A 21155-nucleotide genomic window follows, 5' to 3' on the forward strand; every position below is an offset into this window, starting at 1 on the left:
ACACAGGAACAAAACTGACTCATAAGGACCTCAAGCTGGATGAACCAGGAGAGGAAGCATTTTTCTTCTGGCAATGAATGCCGTTGATATCAAAGAAAAATGACCCTAATCCTTACTGAGAGGCCTGCAGTTAAAGTTGGCCAATATTTGCACTGAGCTCAATAAATGACACCGTACCTTTCCTTTGGCAAGGCCATCAAACCCGTCCTGGACTGCAAGCATCCTGTGTCCATTTATCATCCCGATCCTCACTGCTGCCCTCACTGCGGCGTTCATCCCAGCTGCTGGTGCGCCCACATTCAGGATAGCAAGGGTGTAGCCGCTCTGTACAAATACATGGTCAAACTGGGTGAGGCGAGCAAACCAATCTAGTGTCTCAGCACATTACCTGATAACTCACACTGCTCCATTAGGGTCAATGCAGAAGGATGCACTTTACTAGGAACGCCATGACATAAAGGAAGCTCTCTACAAGGGCCGAGTATTATTCTGTGTCTAGTGGCGTCACTGCCGCATACATAGAGCTTTACATACTATCGTGTATCCAAGGGCTCCAGTCTCAGCTTGTAACTGTTGGCATCAATAGACTAAGAACAAGACCTGGGCCAGATGTTCTTAACCTGTGGTCCGGGGGCCATTGGGGGCCCGCGATGCCTACTCAGGTGGTCTGTGACTCACTGGAAAATTAAATAGTATTAACAGATTAATACAATGTACGCAAATAAAGAAGCACATGTGTAAGTGTTAAAATGTTAAGTAAACGTGAAGGAATTTGCTAGTGGAGATTAAAACAATGAAGTTGGTTCCCTGAGATTCATTCGTGGGTGCAGTGTAAATGCATCAAACAGTATATAGTATGGGCGATGAGTGGCCTCAGTTGAATACTGAAAAGTTCTAATCTTCCCATTAAAACGAAAAATTAGATTTTTTATGTGAATTAAATAAAATTTGTATTCATTTGCGTATTTGTTTGATGAATGCCTGTTTCTGTATTTTTGTGTATTGAGGTTCACATTATTGAAATTGTTTAAGCTGGGGCACAGGGCTTCCAGTAATGACTCAGTGGAGGTCAACAGATTCCAATAATGATCGAGTGGGGTTCCTAGGATTCAAAATGTTAAGATCCACTGCCTTAAGGAATTAGAAAGTATGCATTTTTTTCAATCACATGGATACCTTTTGTCTTATATTGTACGCTGTATAAAGTTATCACTATTAGACAAGCTAATACCACATAAAAGACAGAAAAAAGGGGACACCAGAGAGTCGTTTACCATGGTGGCTGCTTGAAAGAGTGGCTCCCTGCTCACACATCCAACAAAAACAATTCTATATAGCCCTCATCGAGCAACAGTGGATATAAGAGGTGGGCCTGTTCCACTGTAGACCCCTAACTGAGGCACTCCTGTTATCAGGGCAGCCAAGCGGGCGACAATAAAGAATGCAGAGGCCTATGGGTATGGCCTTGGTCTGCTGGTGGATGGCAGCTGCAGTTGGAGAGGATGTGGGCATTGTGCATTGCGGCATCTTGGGTTGGCAATCAATACAATGAAGGCTAGAGCCATGCTAGGCAACCAGGCCTAGGGAGACTATTAGGTGTCCAAAGTCAGGAGGGAGAATGGAAATTCGGATTGGCAGGTCTGGGTAGGGCCCTGTAAGGGTGACATCCGATCTAGCGATACCATGATTACGCGCTAAAATTAGGCCTGCAAACACTGCCCTATAGAGGGGCGGTGGGTGCTATGACTAGAAGCAGGGTCTCTGGCACATCAAGGACAAAGAGATTGGGGAGGAGTGCAGCAGGCTGCAGCTGAGTGACCTGGAGACAGATAGCCGACCCCCCACAGAAAAGTAATTGCTATAACTAAGGGAAGACCAGAGGGCTTGACTCCAAGCGTTTGAGACTGAGGTGATAGAGAACCCTGGGAAGAGGGACTGAGCTACTAACACACTGGTGAGATATCAGGTAAGCACGCTCCTCCCTGTGCTGACATGGTCTGATCCTGACAACATGGTGAGCGGGGGTTGAGGCCTCAGATTCCTCCCTCACCGGCTCTGACTGTAGCGAGAATTAAGAATAGCTACTTACACACAGCAGCGACAAGGCGCTGCATGCGCAAGTGCGAAGAGGCGGATGAACAATCCTGCAACTGGGCAGCATATATTTCCTGAAGGGCAAAAAAACACAAACAATCAAAACTATCCTTTGAGGTGAGGCCTCCTCAAAATGTGAGGATAAGTCAGGATCAGATTCTGAGATTGAGACTAGTGACATGGTAGTGACTGATGTCAAAGCAGTCCTTTTCAGAAATGAAGCAAAGCTTACAAGCTATAGACAAGAGGATCGATACCCTCTCCAACTGGATGGACAAAATGAAAGAAAGACTTGTCAAGCACAGCAAACACCTAGATATCGAAGAATGAAGGATATCAGAAACTGAAGACAACGTAAGCATACACAAAGAAATACAAAAACTGGAAAAATAACTGGTCAGACATGCGAAAAAGGAGGAGTAACCTGTGCATCATAGAGTTATCAGAAACTGCAAATGCTGCACCGTTAATTAAAACATGCTGAAGACTGTAAGGGTCAGCAACTTTCCACCATATCTTATAGTCAAGCATGCTCACCGTTTTCAGGTGCCCAGGTCTCTGCCTGGGACCCCTCTTAGACCCCCTAATAGAAAAACTGCTAAACTACAGAAACTGGGACACAGCCCTGAGGCTAGCGGGGGAGAGAAGAGATTTGAACAATTGAGGACCCTCGTTAACGCTCTATCCTAATTTCATGACTGGTGTTCAAAAGGCCTTTGAGACATTCACTCAAGGTAAATCAAAATTAAAGCAGCATGGCTTGGAGCATGCAGTCCTTTCCCTAGTCAAACTGAAGGTCACTCACAACGACAAACCCACCTTTTCACCAACCCTAATGTAGAAATGACCTTTCTACAGAATGAGGCTAAAAAATACTCTTTGACGGGATGAGGTAATCCCTGATGGCCTCTGATGCAGCACGCAGTGCACAATGGCAACAAATAAAGACACATTATACATATGGACACAACTGGATACAACAGCAGCTACAGCTGACAGTTACTACCCTTTAAGGAAGTATACGATTTCCACTCACATGACTGTATAGTTCTGATTGCTCTGTTAACACTCATTGCTGAACGGGTGATGGAAGACTTAGCAGATACCACTCAACATTAAATAAGTCAATATTAAAAATGTATGCCTCCTTATTAGACCGGTCAGCTTTAGGATGGTCTTTCCTCAAACCTTTTGCCTCTCACATTCATTTTTGTTGATCTTGTTTTTGCTGGCCTCAGGACTCCGAGCACTTTATCACTGCTAACCTGTGCTAAGGTGCCCTTGCTCACTTCTTCTACAATGCCTATAATGGCTTATGTCCAATTGGTATATTTAATTTACTTGTACGTCCAGAGTAAAGTGCCACTACATGTGCCTAGGGCCTGTACATTAAATGCTGCTAGTGGGCCTGCAGCATTGATTGTGCCACCCACCGACATAGCCCTTTAAACATGTCTCAGACCTGCCGTTGCAGCCTGTATGCATGCAGTCTTTAACTTCCTTTTCGACACGTGTTGGCGTATCCAATCCATTTTGATTTCACTTTGTAGTACTTTGGTGCACTTTATCCATAAAGACTTTATATCATGTCATATTGGGTATAGTTTGAAATTATAATCCATCTAATATATATTGAAAATTAACAGATTATGAAATCAATTATGGTGGACTAATTACAGATAGAAGATTATCGAGAATTTAATATATTGAAAGCTTATTATTTTTATATTATTAGTGTATTTTGTATCACTTTGATGTTTTAAATAGTGAGTGAGTGGTACGTATGTGTATGTGTGGGTCGTTTGATTTGAGGATATTTATTGTATTTGTCTTGGGGGACAGTTTGGGTTTCTTCTTAGGCTTGTTTACTAATCTATCTATTATGTTTATACAATTTTGTGAAAGTACAAAATAATGATTGAATTTTTGTATGTACAGACTGTAATAAAGTAAACCTTGGAATTAGAACTAATGACTTGAGAGATATGGATCATTACTTTTAAACCATATTATTCTACTCATATCAAATGTAGTATGTCATCTTTAGGGTGGCCCATTATGTGTTTATACTAGCATCGCTCTGACTGCCCAGCACTTCCTCAACTCCTAACTTTGCATCACAAGCCCTTGTCAGCGGAATTCTCAGTGACGAGGCAAGACATTGCATGCAGCCTCGCCGCATCTCAAAACCAACACTTCTCTTCAGCTGCGCAATGCTTCTTCGACATAGATCCTCGCAATGCTCCACAAACCAGGATTCAAGGTACTTTGTTCAGTGGGCCTAACTGGGTACCTGCAGCTGGCCCGACCTCCATTGCAGTCGGCCTGGACTTGTGACTCCCAACTGGGGCGACCAGGTATCTACAGTTGCCACTTAAAGCATTTTTGTGCATTTTCAGTAACACCTTTATAAAATGTAACATCTCCAGTTCTACTAATTGGATTTTTGTTGTTTTGGTCTGGTTTTATTTATTACAAATTACTGTATTTTTCTACACTGGTGTGGAAAACCTTTTGTGTTGTGTTTTCACTGTGTTACTGTTGGAAGTGTCCCACAGATACTTTACACATTGCCTCTAAATTAAGCCTGACTGCTCTGTTCCAAGCTATCACAGGGTTGAGCACAGTAACACAATTTCGTATGCTCCTGAAATAGGGTGATATACATCCATACAATAGATTGTGATCTGAAGAGGGGAGTAAGACATTCTTATGGGCTGGGGAAATTGGCAGGGATATTTCCATGTAGTAGTAGGTCACTGGTTACTCTGGAACATGACACACAACAATACCACTTTAGATTGAGAAGGTGGTCTTAAACTTCATGAGAGAGTTTTGATTTGAGGGGGCATTGGGGTCTACTGCTCATTGTTGGGGACTTCGTGTGGGTGGAGGGTGGCCATCAAGAGAAGGGCTTTACTCAATCAAAACTGGTAAATTTTATGGTATGAAACTAGAAGATGTATGCACAGATCCGCAACACTTACAAATAGGTTGCATATTTGCAAAACGGAGAATTATTCAGATGCTAAACATGGACATGATCTTGTTGACTGGAGTTAGTAGATGACTTGGGGTCCAATGAAAATAAACGTAATAACCTGGAACATATGGACTTGAAAAATCCTAAAAAGGTGTAATATTGGGGGGGATATTTCAACTCAATACTGGACATGCAACATTACAGATCCACAACTATCCCCTTCATACGCTAACCAGAGCTTCAGTAACATAATGGAAACTCGCTTTCTAGCAGACGTTTGGCACCAATTGTACTCTAGCCACAGAGAATACCATGTATAACTTAGCTCAGTATCAAAATACTCCACAGGTTGGAAGGCCTTTAAAGTCTACATCAGGGGCCTTTGTATTTCCAGCAGAATGGAGTTTTGAGAATTAAAAGAAATATATTATCTACCATAGAGAGGGATCTTAAGAGGGTGGAATTGGTACAGTCACACACAAAAGTGGAGCAGTGGCAAACAGATAGGCATCCCTCTAGCAACATTTTGAGAGGATACAGAGCAAGAGGTTATATTTTTAGGGGCAACACATAGTGGCAAGACACTATGGGGAAGGGAAAAGGCGGAGCAGAATGCTGGCCAGACTATTAAATCCTAGATGAACAGTGAGGAAGATACTTGAAGTAGTCAATGAGAAGGGCATGCAACCCATTCACTCGCAGGATATCTTACACCAATTTATAAAATTCTATCCTGAGCTATAAATGGCCAAAATTTTAAGTCAAGGTGAACTCTTGCAGAATTATCTTCCTGACATGTTTCATACATGGATGGAAGCCCACGAAAGATAACCAGCAAATGAACCATTATCTACTGAAGTGACCAAGCAGTGACTAAAACACTATCTGGGCAAAATCGCTGGGATCCGACGGTCAGACAAAGGCATTCTATAAAGAGTATTCTATACTGGCTCCTCATCTCCATGAGGTGACTGAAGAGGCAGGAAAGACAGGCTCATTGCCCCGCTCCCTTTGAGAAGCTACTATTCCTGCTCTCCTAAAACCGGAAAAGGGTCCTTTTGATTGTGCCTCCTACAAACCTATCTCTCCAATTAACTTAGATACAAAAATTATTGGCAAAATTATAGTGAATTATTACATTCTCAAATGAGAGAACTGGTATCCCTAAAACAATCGGGATTTTTTCCTCACCATTGACTTATGACAACCTTCTGCTCCTTAGAACATCAGTTAAACACTGATCTTCCTATGGTGGCTACACTGCTAGATGCTCAAAGTGTTTAACTCTGTTGGTTGGTCTTATCTGTTTGCAGTGCTGAGAAGGATACGGTTGGCTGAGGGAACTGTTGACTGAATAGCTCTATTATACAATAATCCAAATGGATGAATTAGAATAAATGGTTAACTGACACCTATAATAAATATCAGTGGCACAAGAAAGGGACACTCATTGTCCCCTAACTTTTTTGCATTTGCTACTGAGTCCCTGCATTGTATTATGAAGGAGAAATATGCTCAAACTGGTGTACTTATTTCAGAGAGAAGCTATATTACTTGTCTCTACAAATATGCCATTGTATTATATGAGAAGCATTAGAGAAGTTTTCCACTTCCGGACGACAGCAGTCCTTTAGGTAAACTGGAAAAAATCTGTAGTACTCACAATCACAAACAACATCCCCAAATCTAATTTTGAATTCACTTTTATATGGTGTGAGGAACCAGAATGATATCTGGGTAAGAAAATACATAGAGACCTAGTGACAGGACTAAAATAAAATAATGGACAAGCCTTACTCAGAACACAAGATATAGCTGCTAGACGGCAATCTCTATCAATTTCCATGGCCATGAGAATAGCTGTTATAAAAATGGTATTCTTTTTAATATACCAATCCCGCTGACAAGAGCATTCTTTAATACAGTTAGAACAATTCTATTAAACTTCAGATAAGCAGATAACCACAAATTAAGTGGGACATATTATTGTTACCATACTGTAGAGGGGGATTGCGGTAGCAAATCTGGAACTATATTCCTGGGCAGCCGAGGCAGGAATGCTCAAGGTGCTATCATGTATACATTAGATTTCCCTCATATGTGTTAAAAGCGACCATGGTGTTGCCCTCCATTTTAAATACCGTCATCTTGTAGTTACCCATTCGACCTTCAACACGTGGCAGCACAGTAGCCAATACCAGCTATGCCTGGCATAAATCGACGCAAATGGCTTGAATGGGTAAAATATATTTACACCATTTCCCCTTGATTGATAACCTGACACTGTCAGACACCCTGGAGCCGATGCTAAGCAACAGCTATGGCATACAGGCCTGATGAGAATGGGTGGTCTTGTACATAGGTAGGGTATTTGTGTCAATTTAATAATTCAAAGTAAAAAGGGGGACAATTCACCTCTGAATATGTTTCTCTACGTAAGACTGACACATGCTATTCAGCCATTGTATCCTGATTTTCCCAATGAGCCACCCACATTGATAGCATTTGAGTATGTTGTTATTACCAATATTTCAAGAGGTCTTGTAACCCAAATCTATATACTGATGTCTGAGGCGAGAGGGCTGCCAGGCGTGAGGGGAAAAGTCCTGATGGTAAATAGATAAGGAGGGAACATTGCTGATTCGATGTGGCTCTACTGCTGCCTTCAAACGAGTGAGGTACCACTCCAGAGACGGCATAGGTTAATATATTACAAACTTCTACACCAAGTATATTACACCCCGGTTGGTTTACATGTAGTAGGCTTGGATGCTGTGCCTCACAACCCCAAGTGACGACACACTAATGCAGACTTTCTACATTTCACCTGGACCTGCCCACAAATAGCCAATTTTTGGTTGCATGTGTTTGAAATGCTCAAAAAGAGGATAACTTAGCAGGTCGAGGCTTCATTGCTGCTGACACTAATAGGACACGTCAAAGATAACTTAAACCAGTGAGACGCGTGGCCTGCTTGTTAGCAACACAAAGAATAGCCATTAAATGGGGTAGAGGCCCCTCGTCTACAATATCAGACGGGTTCACAAAATTAGGGCCTGATTTATAATTTGGAGGACGGCTCATCCTCTGCCAAGGCGAAGGAGTAAATAACTCCGTTGCCCTGGCGGAGGTGCTGTCTGCCAAAATTTGTAATGTCCACTGGCCCTGCGGACATTTCAAGCTTTGACAGGAACCACCATCACGCCAGTTCCTGACCAAGCATTTTAACTTGGCTGACCGATCCGTCAAACATGATATAACTGTATGTCAATGTTATAGTTTTTGTTATTTCCAAAAAGAAAATCCCAAAGAGGGATTTCCTTTTGAAAATAAAAAAAACAGCCAAAAACGGGAATTCCCTCCAATGGCGAGGGAGGTACTGAGTACTTTTCAGTGCTCCTTACTGCCCATATTTTCTGGCGGTAACAGGCACTGAAACATAGGTACATGCCACCACATATACATAAGGCGGGCAGACATATAGCCAAACCTCCAAGGGCCTTTATTCGGTCGGGCCGTCAGACTAGTCTCCACCATGGTCAAACTATTGTCAGCCGAGCTTAAATTGAGGGGACACATCATATTGTTTGCAGGGAGGAAACTCCATCGTTATTCCTTCTCTGCCAATATATAAATCAAGCCTTATATTTTTTGTAATGATGCTGTGGAAACATATGCTGAAACTCTACCAATCACTTCACACCTGAGGGGTATTTGCAACCCCCTATGACAATATCTATTAGCAGAATCGAGGAGCAGAGAGGATGAACACTCATTGGAGGAGGGATGATGAATTAATTAACACGCGCAGCTATACAGTTAGAGACATATATGCCGCAACTAATCCAGTAAATTGAAATGATTTTGATTTCAATTTCAAGCCCGTTATTTCGGTCAAAGATCTGAAAAGCAACACTAAGAAATTACAATTTACAGTATGATGCTATCAACATTTTCACCATGTCAAAATAATACGACAACGTATGGCTTGAAAATAAATATTTACAATTTTACACACATTTACTTAAGAACCAAATATATCCTGTCATAAAGTCCTTAACAATAAACTGAATCACCTAACCAAGAATGCGAAAGTTATTTATTCTGCAGCCTGTATTGGGGTGTGCATTGGAGTTAGGTACATTTTCTCAATCGTTGAAGGTGATGATGTTGTCTTTTTGAAAAGATGCTACCCCAATGATTGACACTGATTACATCTATATACCCTTCCACACTGAAAAAGGGATATTGTGAGTACCCTTTAGCATGGGGTTAAAGCTTGTGACTACTGCTGGTTGAACATATGATGTTCCCTTTCAGTGTTATTTAAATAAATAAATAAATACATAAATGAAGTAAAATAAGAAAGGCAGGAAAGCTCTGCGAAGTCACACTAGTATGCCCGCACCACCACTGTAAGCCCACTGGCCCCAATCTTTCTTTAGCCTTTCAACAGTTTTTTTGTCCCATGCGTTTTCGCCACGTATGTTACCCAATATCCACTACTGCAACAAGGCAGTTAAATGCATTTGCATGAAGAACTTTTTATCCTCAAACTTCAGAATCTCACCAGCAAGTATGATTACTTGTTAAAAAACTTTTACTTCTCCCAGAATATGCCCTGCAGATGTATAGCGTTCATACCCCCAAATGAATTTAAATGTACCTTCTCCCATTGATCGTCTTTTCATCAGACTATACAGTTTGAACCATTATCCTCTCACACCTCCAGATCCAACCATCTTGATAGATCTATTCTTGACTGTCAAGCATTTTAGAAACATGGCGACGGAATTCATTGCCAAACACAGAAAACATACTTAAACGTTTTGAGCTTTTTAACTAAATCTGAGTGTGGCTGTTCAGAGCCCCATTCAGTAAACATTTAATTTTCTTTGTGGCATATAATCTGTAAATTGTTCCAATCAATGTAGATTAGAAATTTGCAATTTAGGATCACACAATGTGGAAAAATGGAGCAGTTTGAAATAGAACAGAGGTCTCAGCGCCACAGTCTGCTCCCAAAGAATTACAGCACTCAACAGTAACGACTTATCTTTAGATCTATCCATCAAGAATGAAAGAATGAAAGATCCAACAGACGATTAGTCAATGATCCTTGAGATTCCAAATACTTTCCAATACAAACAATTCCAAATATCTTTCAATACAAACGGGAAAAGAGGAATCCACTGAAGCTCTTGCGGACCCTACCTTAGTAGAAGGCGGATGCAAATGAGCCAGGACCTTGTAAACATTCCAGTTATTCTGAAAATTCCTGCAAAAAGGTAAAAATGAATAATTCATATACTAAAGGGAAAAATATGGAAAATACGTTCTCAACTGCGGCCTGTCAGTTAACCACTAATAATACAGGTATAAAGAAAACACTGATTTAGTAATTTCACATTTTCGGGCCGGTGTAACATTTCTCATACACAAAAAATACAAAATATGCCCAGTGAATAGTCCAAATTACATCCAAATATGATCCTATAAATGTAAACATAAAAAGTAACTATATAATTTGTAAAATGTATTATCATTAAGTACTGCCTACAACAGAGATGCCTAGAAAAGTTCTTAAACTATATATATTGGGTTATGATTGATCACACCTTAATTCCGTTTACTTGGGTTTTAAAGTCCTTTGTCAAACTGCAGTTATAGAGCTCCTTTCTAGTTGTGTAGGGCTGAAGACATTTTCCTATGCACCGATGGATAATACAATATTGCAGCGTAACAGGTACAGGGTAGCTTCATGTGAGGCTACATTGGCAATCCGTAGTGAGCATATGTTGCATTACAACACATTTATATTGCCACATAGTAGATGGTGGTCAGAAAGTTAGACTACTCCAATCAAAGTAGGATGAAGGATGATTTGCAAATGGTTGACCCGTCTGCAGTGACACAATGAGTAAAAACAATGAACTCTAATGGGGCCCACACTCATAACCAGTCGATAAGTAAAATGCAAGCATTACATACATATTTTTTTTACCACAATACAAACCTACGATCTTGTGCTTTCTCTTTTTGCAGATGTCACATCTCATTTATATTAAGGGAACTCGGTAGCTTTAAGGTATGTTCTCACAGACGCCTGTCTCAAATTTCTAACCATACGGATTGCAAACAATGGTTTCTGCAAAGGGGGCATTGCACCCGTACTGAATCCGTTTCAGGGGCAGCACTTTCAGTTGGTTGTTTACATAGCTAAATGATACCACAAAGGCAATTTTCTACTCTCAAAATTAACTTCCTACACAGGGCCTATAATGACCATCAGAGTAAGCAGGACAACATGGACTGGTTGGGATTATTGCCCTAAATTACTACATGATATGGGACCACCCCCATATATATGCATAGTTAATGAGCCTGTACATATGCCAGTGATGTTGTGTCCTGAATCATGCTTCCCACAGGCGTTTCCACATGGAGGGAAGGGGAGGTATAAAAGTGGCTGCATAGATCTAGCACTAGTATTAGCCCAAATGTAGAGTAGCCATGAGCTGGAAATCACCGGGTCACTATGGAGGTCTGATGTGGTCGAGAGGGCGATAGGAGAGACAGCAATACAATGTGCTGTGGCTGGGAAAACAGCTTCATAAATAAGACTTCAGGAATGGGAGACTATAGCAGATGCTATCAAGCAGTACTGTGTACAATACAGGTGAAGTTTCACTCTTGTGGGCAGTAGCTTGCACTGAATTGTGTGAAAAACCCTAATAAAATATGATTTAAAAAGTAGTACTCCTCTGTCTCCTCCAAAATCGAAGTCATTTATAGCACACTGTTGTTGTTATAGAATAAGCCCACCGATTCATGGTACTGTATTGCAACAGATATTGGCAGATGGTGATATATTGTGAATTTAGATCACAAAATGCATTGGCCACTGATATTCTTCACATAAGGTAAGTTTGCCCATGTTAATTAGATAACATGCATTGTAAAAATGCTTAATGTTTTTCAGACAAAAAAGAGAACGGACTTAAGAATTCGGAAATATTTATTTGGAGCTGTGAAATGCAACATTAATTACCAGCACTCAGTCAAATGGCCATACATCTCATTTGTATGACATTATATTTAGAATTTATAACTGTAATATTAGTGTATTAATGAATTTGATTTCTATAACTTTAATTTAGTGCTTGTACTCACGATGTTCCACATCATGCCCGTGCTTTCACCCCTCCACCCTGCGCTTCAGCAGCACAGCCACATCAGGGTTATCATAGGAGAGTTTCAGCAGGCCAGCCTGCAGGCCCGCTTCCTCTTTTTGGGTTACGGATGAGGTGGAACATACTATGTAGATTGATTTGGTGTCTGGTGTGACCACACAGAAACAGTGTTGTACCTATCCAAGACTGCGGCCACAGTCTTCAATACTTATGTACTCTACGCTCCATAAATGTACTTCCAGGCATAAACAGACTTGCTTTCGAGTTATGTTAGGAAGTGATACAATTTAAGGTGAGGCTTCCATGCAGATAGTGCCTGACGGCATTTAGTTGTTGATCGCTTTTCTGCTGATCAGTGTGTTAACTCTGTTTTTCTCTTTACACTTACTTTGTTTGTGTTTCTTGCAATTTCTGGCATCTGGTTAGGGGTTACCTTGTTTCAGTTCTGCTAATTTATTTTGAAGGTTCCAGAACATTCATCCAGTCTTCAGCTGGCAAACAACGACCATACAGTATTCCTGGGTCTAGCTGCCATTGCAGCCCACTAATGGGAGTTTCTGTGCTCCATGAATCCATTCTATGATTTTGCCATTATATACTTACCTCTACCTTCAGTTTGTAGGTGCTGGTCCATCCCACAGACTGGGACCCGAGAGGTGTTTCTCTGCTCTAACTTCCCCTGGGTTCCCCGGTTTCCTCATAACCCATCATCTCAGTCACCTTATTCCTCTTTCAAGCTGCATGTTATAGATTCTTGTGTGGAGATGCGTTACCTTAGTAGTCCCATCTTGCTGCACATGAAATTTGTTAAAACGCAGGGAAAGGAACTGTATTATGAATATTTCCCCAACGTGTATGTCAAAACAGAACTTGAAAAACAAATGAGAGACATCAATGTGTATATTTAGAAATTTTTAATAGGAAATCTTAGCTCTTTAATGAGACATCTCAGTACAGAAAACTAGTGGGCAATAAAACAATTAATGATGCCCAAAAGAAAGCTAAGGATGTTTTGCTAATACTCAAACGATTGCAGTTCCGCTGTGAAAATGTATTTGCTGCAAAATGGTGGATTTGAGATGGAGAAGGAGCTGTGCTATTTTGAGGAATCTTCACCAGAGCACCCCTAACTTTAAAGTTGGACTATCCCAGACAGACAACAACAGTGGTGTCTGACCACAAAACAAGGCCAGTTTGTTACAGTTTTTGAGTGGCCTGGTCTCTTGATTCCATGATCCAGAAAGATGAGAGCCCTCACTAAGTGTCAAAAATAAACTGTGAAAAGCAAAAACATATAAAAATAAGTTTGAAAAGCAAAAAAATGAGAAATAAATTTAGACAAAAATAACCACATTGGTTCACATTACGATTTTCAAACTTTCATCAACATGGGTGCAAAATGATGCTAGCATTTGTAAACTAATAAACATAGAATGGGGCGGTGGGAAAGGTGTTTGTCAGGCACGAAGTGGAGGAGATGGAAGAGAGATGTGTAGGGGGCAAAAGTGGTCTTTAGATTTGCAAGATCTCAAGTAAAATGAAAGACAAGCTAGAATGTCTCGTTTAAAATGCCTTAATCCTTTACAAATCAATCAGACGACTGTACTGTTATACAATCTAACACCATTTCTAAGACTGAATATGATAAACGCATTACTCATAGGAGCTCCTTAATACTCTTTGACACCTACAAAAGCCCTGTTGCAGTCAGCCGGAAGACTGACCATGCAGCCAAAAACCATCTGCTCAAATAACACGGATATTGAGAGACCCGCACTGGGCACCACTGAAGGCAATAATGAAACTGAGACTTGCATGCCATACTTTTAATGCACAAAAACTGCAACAACCAATTTAAGTTCGAACCTCCCCTTTGTATCGCTGCAAAAGTTTCAGAAGTAAGGAGACTTCTACATACTGTCTTTAGACAAATAAAGTCAACACTGACTTTGCTACTGCAAGTCATTTTCAGGGATGTCCCATCACTGGAACTCTCTCCCTGAAAATCAAACATGTCGAGAATATTGATCTTTCAGAGAAAAGACTCATATCACAACTAATGAAAACTGACTTAAATGTGTAATTTGATTGCTCACCTCCACCTAAAGAGGAAGGGCAGACACATGCTCCTAATGTTTTCCTTCTCTTTTCCTTTTTGCCTCTCCCAATTAAAGAACTTTCTCTCCTCTTATTACTTCACACACCAACCCGAGTTGGCCTGGTTTCTATCAGCGCAAACTAAAAGTTACAATAGATCCAGTTTTGGTGTAGTTATATGTATACCCAGGAAGGATATTTTACCTTCCTATTTTACTGCTCGACTAAAGCACATAACAGTCTTCAGGATATAAAAAACGCGAAATAAACAAAGTATCAGACAAAGCTACTAGCTAGAGAGCTTGGCTTACCAGGGAAGGAAGACTCGACCAAAAGCAGGGAACAATTAGAGGACAATACAAAAGGAGGTGCTTCAGTCCTAGATATCATGGAGGAAATCTCGAACAAGATGACAACGCAAACACTGAGAAAATGTGGTGCAAAGGGCAAATGCAAGTAAATTCATAAGGCCAAAAAATTTAACAAAGAAAGAAGCATGTACAAACCACAATGAGATACACGGAAAAAAACTTTCACACTTTGGGAAATGTATATCTATCGGTTCAAATGTTTTCAGTTCCTAATGTAAACCACAAATTTTAAACTTCCTTCAAGTTTACTCTTTTGAACATATAACGTTTTTTTGAGATCTGAGTTGAAACACTTTTAGTGACTGCTGCAGGGGCCTATCGAGGTGATCTTAGATCATCAAATATAGCGAATGGTTTGTTGTGCCCTTATTTTATTTATTCATTAAAGAAGTTAAACAGCACAAACCTTGCCACATGGGCAACAGACTGTTATAAAAAACAATAACCATTTACAGTGAACATGTGCAGTAGCAATATTTGCAGATATGGGTGATGGGTGCTGTTAAGCAGATGGATTTTTAGAGCCTTTTGCAATGACTGCAGGCTAGGGATCGGTCTTAGGTTCTCTGATGGCTGATTTCAAATTCATGGTCTTGATGGGAAAGAAAAATGTTACCCTGTAAGCATCTGTTCGTAGAGTGAAGTGCTGTGGATTCACATGCTCTACATACTTATGCCATCTAGTGTTCAGCTTGGATGTTTGGAGCAACAGGATGAAGTGTGACTCCACCCCGTTTATAGCATGTGTTGCTGTAGATACACATGTTCTGCATAGACTGCAAGCAGTATTCCCCTACAAGCGGAGACTAGCGTGTGGATGACTCATACATCTGAAACTAAGGGTTTGATTTAGAGTTTGGCTGACAAGGTTACTCCATCACAAACATCTGTTATGCTTGTGACGGTTTAACCCGACCGCTTAACGCTAATTCAGGCTCTTTGTCCTTAGGACTGTTTGGCCACACATTTCCTCTTAGCGGGCTAAGATATCCCCACAACAGTGTTTGATGAAAGTGTGCTTTGTTGACCAATTGGTTATTTTACTCAAGTCAGCTTGCAGGAGATTGCCAAGGAAGGCTGTAGTGGCTGCTTTCTTGCTTGTAGAGTGTGCCGTGGGGGTAGCAGGGAGAACTCTTTTGTTTTTTTTATGATAGCACATTTGGATACACTTGACTATCCAACTCAGAATACCTGCCTTAGAAATAGTCTAGTCCTTGTGGGGTTTCACAAAGGCTAAAAACAACTAGACAGATTTGTGGAAGGGCTTGATCCTGTGGATGTAATACATGAGAGCTCATTTGACATCTAAGGTGCGGAGGGCCCTCCCTGCTACCAAGTCTGAATGAGAAGTAGACTCGGAGCTCTATAGTTTGGATGAGGTGGAAAGGAGAAACCACTTGGGGGAGGAACTTTATTTCCCAGTGAAACTGAATGAATGGTTCTCTTAGTGTGAGGGCCTACAACACACTGATGAGTCTGAGAAATGTTATGGCAACCAGGAAGGCTACTTTCCCGGGAGAGGAATTGCAGAGGGCAAGAGTGCAGAGGCTCTCAAGGAGGCCCATGAGTTTGGAAAAGAACACAGAGATTCCATGCAGGGGCAGGAGGTAGTCTGAGGGGGATGATTCTTTTAAGGTCGCCCATGAAGGCCTTAAAAACAGGGATGCAAAAGAGGTAAGAGTGTTTGCTGTTTTGTATATAACCAACTATGGCTGCTAAATGGAGCTGTATAGAAGAGTATGCATGGCCTGATTTCTGCAGATGGAAAAAGTAACAGATGACATCCTGGAAGGTAAGTTTTATGGGATGCAGGTGTTTGCAGATGCAATAGTGAACAAATTGGTTCAGTTATCTTGTATAGTAGAATTGTGTGGTACGCCTGCAGGACTCCCATAAGTTGTCCATGCACTCCTGTGGAAAGCGCAAGTAGGCAAACTCTAAGAACTAAGGTGCTAAATCGATTGCCTGAGCTGTCTGGGTATCTGATTTGACATTGATTCTGCATGAGAAGGTCAGACCTGTTGGAAAGCTTCTCGTGGGGTTTGACTGACATATTTAGAAGTGCTGAATAACAGAGCTGTTTCGCTCATGTGGGAGCTACCAGAATCAGGGTTTGAGCGTTTTTCGCATCTTCTGTATCACACACGGAAGGACTAGGATAGGATGAAAAGCATAGGCAAAGATCCCTGACCAGTTCATCAATAATGCATTGCCCACGGACTGTTGGGGTGGGTATCTGGAGGTGATGTTTATCCATTACGCATTTTCAGGTTGGCAAATAGGTCTATGCATGAAACACCTCCACGCTGGAAGTACTGGCCGACGACTTTCAGGTATAGTTCCCACTTGTGGACTTGCTGATGCATCCTGGTAAGCAGATCTGACAATAACAGTTCACCGTTGGAAGGGACTCTGCCAGAAGGTATAAGGGGTGGTGGAGTGCCCAATGGCAGGTGTTCAGTACTAGTGATTACAGGAAGTGGGAAATGAGTGCTGTCTTGTTTTTGGATATAATATATGGTGGTCATGCTGCCTGTTTTGATGAGGCTGCATTGCCTCAAAAGGCTGGAAGGAATGCTTTGAGAGCGAGTCATTTAGCAAGTAGCTAAAGATAACTGCTGTGCCAAACCTGATGATGACGGGCACGGACCACCTTGTATGGTACTATGGTTGAAGTGTGCCTGTGGTGATGGTGACCAGCTGAAAGGGGTTTAGGAAAGGCAAGCAGTGTAACAGGTTGCAGAGACCATTGAGACTGGCCTTTGCCAACACTACATCTTCTACTTGTGACCATTGAGCCTTAAGGCTTTTTGCAGCAGACGCATGTGGATCCAGGCATGGGTTACTATTACAATACAGGAGGTTAAAATGCCTAGTTTGCACATGAGAGATTTGACTGTGAGTTGACATTTGGGCTGAAAAAGAGGTAAGAGATGCTAAAATGACAAAACCCTCTGTGGACTGCGGTTTGCTTTGCCTGTGCCTGTGTTGAGTATAGACCATAAGAGAGGCTGATTTAGTGGGGTTCCAGGTGGGTTTTGGTCTATTGTGAGCCTTTGGCAGTAGAACAGGGATATGGTAGCCTGGGTTGTGCTTGCCATTGCTGCTTGTCTTAGCTCGTGGTCAGCCAATTGTCGAAGCAGGTGAAAAAGTGGATGCCCAGTCTCATTAAGTGGGCAGAGACCACAGATAGGCACTTTGTTGAAACCTCTGGGGCAGTCGTGCCCCTGAAAGAAAGTGCTTTGAATTGGTAATGATGGCCAATTCCCACAAAGTGAAGGTATCATATGTGAGCAGGATTGAGCGGTATTTGAAAAAAGGCTTCCTTCACATTTAGCCCTGTCACGTAGTCACATTTTTGAAGTAGTGGGATGATTTCCTGTAGGGCTGCATGTGGAAATGTTCAGAGCGAATGAAGGCATTGAGGGGGCTAAGTTCCAGGGTTGGCCTCAGGGAGTAGCCCTTCTTCGGGATGAGGAAGTAAAGAGATTAAACTCCCTTGCCCTAGTGGTGTGGAGGCACTGGTTCTGTGGCCCCTTTTGTAAAGAAGTGCTTGCACCTCTTTCTCCAGAAGGTTGAGATGTTCTTTGCTGAGCATGTGGGAGTGGTGTGGGATGCTGGGAGGAGTTGTAAGAAACTATAGGCAGTAGTTGTGATGAACCACTGTCAGTACCCACCGGTCTGATGTTATTTTCTCCCACTGGGCGAGGAAATGCTGCAGTCTCCCCTCAGCACAGGATTTGTGGATTGGGGGACGTGGGGCAACTCAGTGCTTGGAGGTGGAGGCCCCTTGCTGGAGCTGCCTCTACCACTGGTTTTGTAATTGTTACCCCTGTATACCCTCTTCCTCCTTGCTGACGGAAAGGCTGCCTCTAATATGATGGGTGGGCACATGGAGGCTGCATTGGAGGTTCGTCTTGGCTGCAGCTTCCGAATGGGGCCTCTGGCAACCAAGGTCTGAAGGGCAACTATGAATTTAACAATGGTGATGTTTTTATTTTTACTGCATCTCATCAACCTGTGGCCCAAACGGATGTCCCCCTTCAAAGGGTATGTTGAAGAAATGCTGTTGAATCTCCGATTTGAAGCTTGAAATACAAAGCCAAGGGTGGCACCTGATGAGGACACTAGCCCTCAGGAAGTGGTGCCTGCAGCTTCAAATGCAGTGGAAGATGGCAATGGATATAGTCTTTCCCTCTGTTGACTACTGCCATCATAATCGCCCCATGGGTCATCTGTGGCCTTGGCTTAAAAGATGTCCCACAAGGTTCAGTATGGCCAAAGAGGCTGCTTTGATAATAGGAGGAATTTGGGGACCCTCAGGTGACAGTCAAGAAGGCAGTGGAGGTGGTGAAATTGTCTGTGGAGGTGGCGATGCAGGTGATAGGGGTGGGGTTGTTGGTGGAGGAGGTGGAGGCGGAGGACGAGGCAGAGGAATAGTGGGGAGGGCTGGCACCTCTGTTCTTATGTTTTTGTTCCTGGTAATATGAACAGGCTCGGATGCAAGTACCTCCTCAAAGACAAGCCTCCGCTTCCAAGGTTGTGGTGGTGATGGTGGCTTCGTCTAAATCTTTCCAGTCATTAGAGTCAGGGGTGAAAAAAGAGTCTTTTTTGTTTTACGTCCAGCATCTCCTGCAATCTTTGAAAGACTGGCTGCTCTCAGTCAAAATAAACAGTTGTTGATGGTGGCCTTAGAGTAGAAAATGGCTTGAGCGCAAGCACTGAAGGGCCATCAGCTTTAGTGGAGTCGAGGGATATACAGAAACTTGAGGTTCAACAGCCATGAAGGGTTGATGCCCTTCAACACAATCTTTGTCGGCTCTAAGGCCTTTGTTAGGTGCTGACCAAAGCCCAAACATGGTACAGGCCCTTGATGCTGTGATGTTTCTGGTACAGGGCTGGATGTCTAACCCCTGAGGAATGGTGGTCGACCTTGGTATGGGGCCTGTTAAGAGGCTTACCCTGTGTCGGCGCCAATCATACTTACGACCCCAGAGGAGGACTCTGTTTGAGAGCTATTGATTGTGGAGGTTGAGTGAACCTTCTCTAATTCCTCCTCATCTGAGCCACTGGAGAACACTGTACTGGACTGGTCGATGGTTGGTGAAATGCGTGAAGGGCCACATCTTCATCTTCATCAACAATGAGTGGGTCCTGTTCACTGAAAATGTTGGGTGTGTCTTCGAGAGATTGCTAGTGCATTTTCTGGTGGGCTCAATGCCGCACCCATTGTATTGGAGGATTTTCTTCGACTGAAAGGCGAGGCAGGCTTTGAATGTGGAGCAGTCGTGGTCATGGGAGAGGCAGAGGTTACAGACATGGTAACAGTCGGACCATATATTTGTTGCCTGGCTCTAGGGACAGTACTGGAAGGGTGACCGTTGAGTCACACTATGTGTACTCTCCACAAAAAGCCATGGAAGATGAGGAGACATGCTGCCCCAAGGAGGGCTTGAGGACCTGGTAGCTGAGAGTCGATCAATAGGCTTTGGTCTCCGAAGGGTGTCATGGAGAACAGTGTGGACAATAAAGGATTTCCCCGGTGATGATTCACAAGTTTAACAATGAAGTCCTGAAAGAAAACATGGGAACTTGTCAAGTCTTGAGATCTGTCAGTTCACATACAAACCTGATGGCATGAAAAAACAATATAATATGGAGATGCTGGTCACACTCAATGACAGCTAGGGGTTAAATCACACTCCATCCCATGACTCCAAATCCTTTCTTCCAAGGGAACCAACCTGCAAAAGGTCTGAGGCCAATACTAGAAGACATGAGAATGCAAATCATGTTTATCTACAGCTTTATGAGATACTACCATGGATTTTCCAATGTCCTTATCTTTTCAGTATTTCCCTCACCCTCTGAGTTGTGCAGATTGTCTGTGAGGGAGCTGAGGAGGCAAGGATGTGGTGGTTGTGTGTAAGTCAGGCCATCTTGAAGTCAATCCTGGCCTCTAATAAGCCCTCAGAGAAGTAGGAATAGACAATATTTATATTTGCCTGAATAAGTTGCCTTGCTTCATTACATGCAAGTTGCACAGCTTTCTTGCTATGCAGATTTCTTTCTATAGTACATGAAGCTGAGCTTTTAATCTCTCTGTTCCCAAAATCGAATGGTGGTTTCTAGCACTAGCACCCAAATAAAACCTTCAAGTTCTGACACCTAAAACTCAGATTTACAGCTCTGGCACACAGAAGCAATGCTTACAAGACTCCTTTTTTGCATCTTCTCTGGCTATCTTTAGCATAGGGTTATGGGGTCTTGAGGGTGGATGTTCCCTAGAAGTTGCCCTGACACTTGCATCTTATACCTCCAACTTCAAAACAGTTTGCAATTAGGCTGATTACATTTGGCACAGTTATCCGGCCACAATTCCTGCACCAAGCGATCACCTATAACTCACGTTCCTGT

The 21155-nt window shown here is 42.3% G+C and overlaps 1 protein-coding gene across 3 annotated transcripts in view; it reads right to left on the reverse strand.

The window, feature by feature from the left end:
• The window catches only part of LOC138292322 (ATP-dependent 6-phosphofructokinase, muscle type-like), a 227795-nt gene that overhangs the window by 35911 nt on the left and 170729 nt on the right, over positions 1-21155 (reverse strand). For all 3 annotated transcript variants that reach the window (XM_069230870.1, XM_069230869.1, XM_069230871.1), the window contains 2 exons: positions 10292-10355; positions 178-324 (listed from right to left, as the gene is read on the reverse strand). In XM_069230870.1, the coding sequence (XP_069086971.1) occupies positions 178-324; positions 10292-10355 (211 nt within the window). The remainder of the gene's footprint in view (positions 1-177; positions 325-10291; positions 10356-21155) is intronic.

This window comes from Pleurodeles waltl, chromosome 4_2, assembly GCF_031143425.1.
Source record: "Pleurodeles waltl isolate 20211129_DDA chromosome 4_2, aPleWal1.hap1.20221129, whole genome shotgun sequence".
NCBI classification, from domain to species: domain Eukaryota; kingdom Metazoa; phylum Chordata; class Amphibia; order Caudata; family Salamandridae; genus Pleurodeles; species Pleurodeles waltl.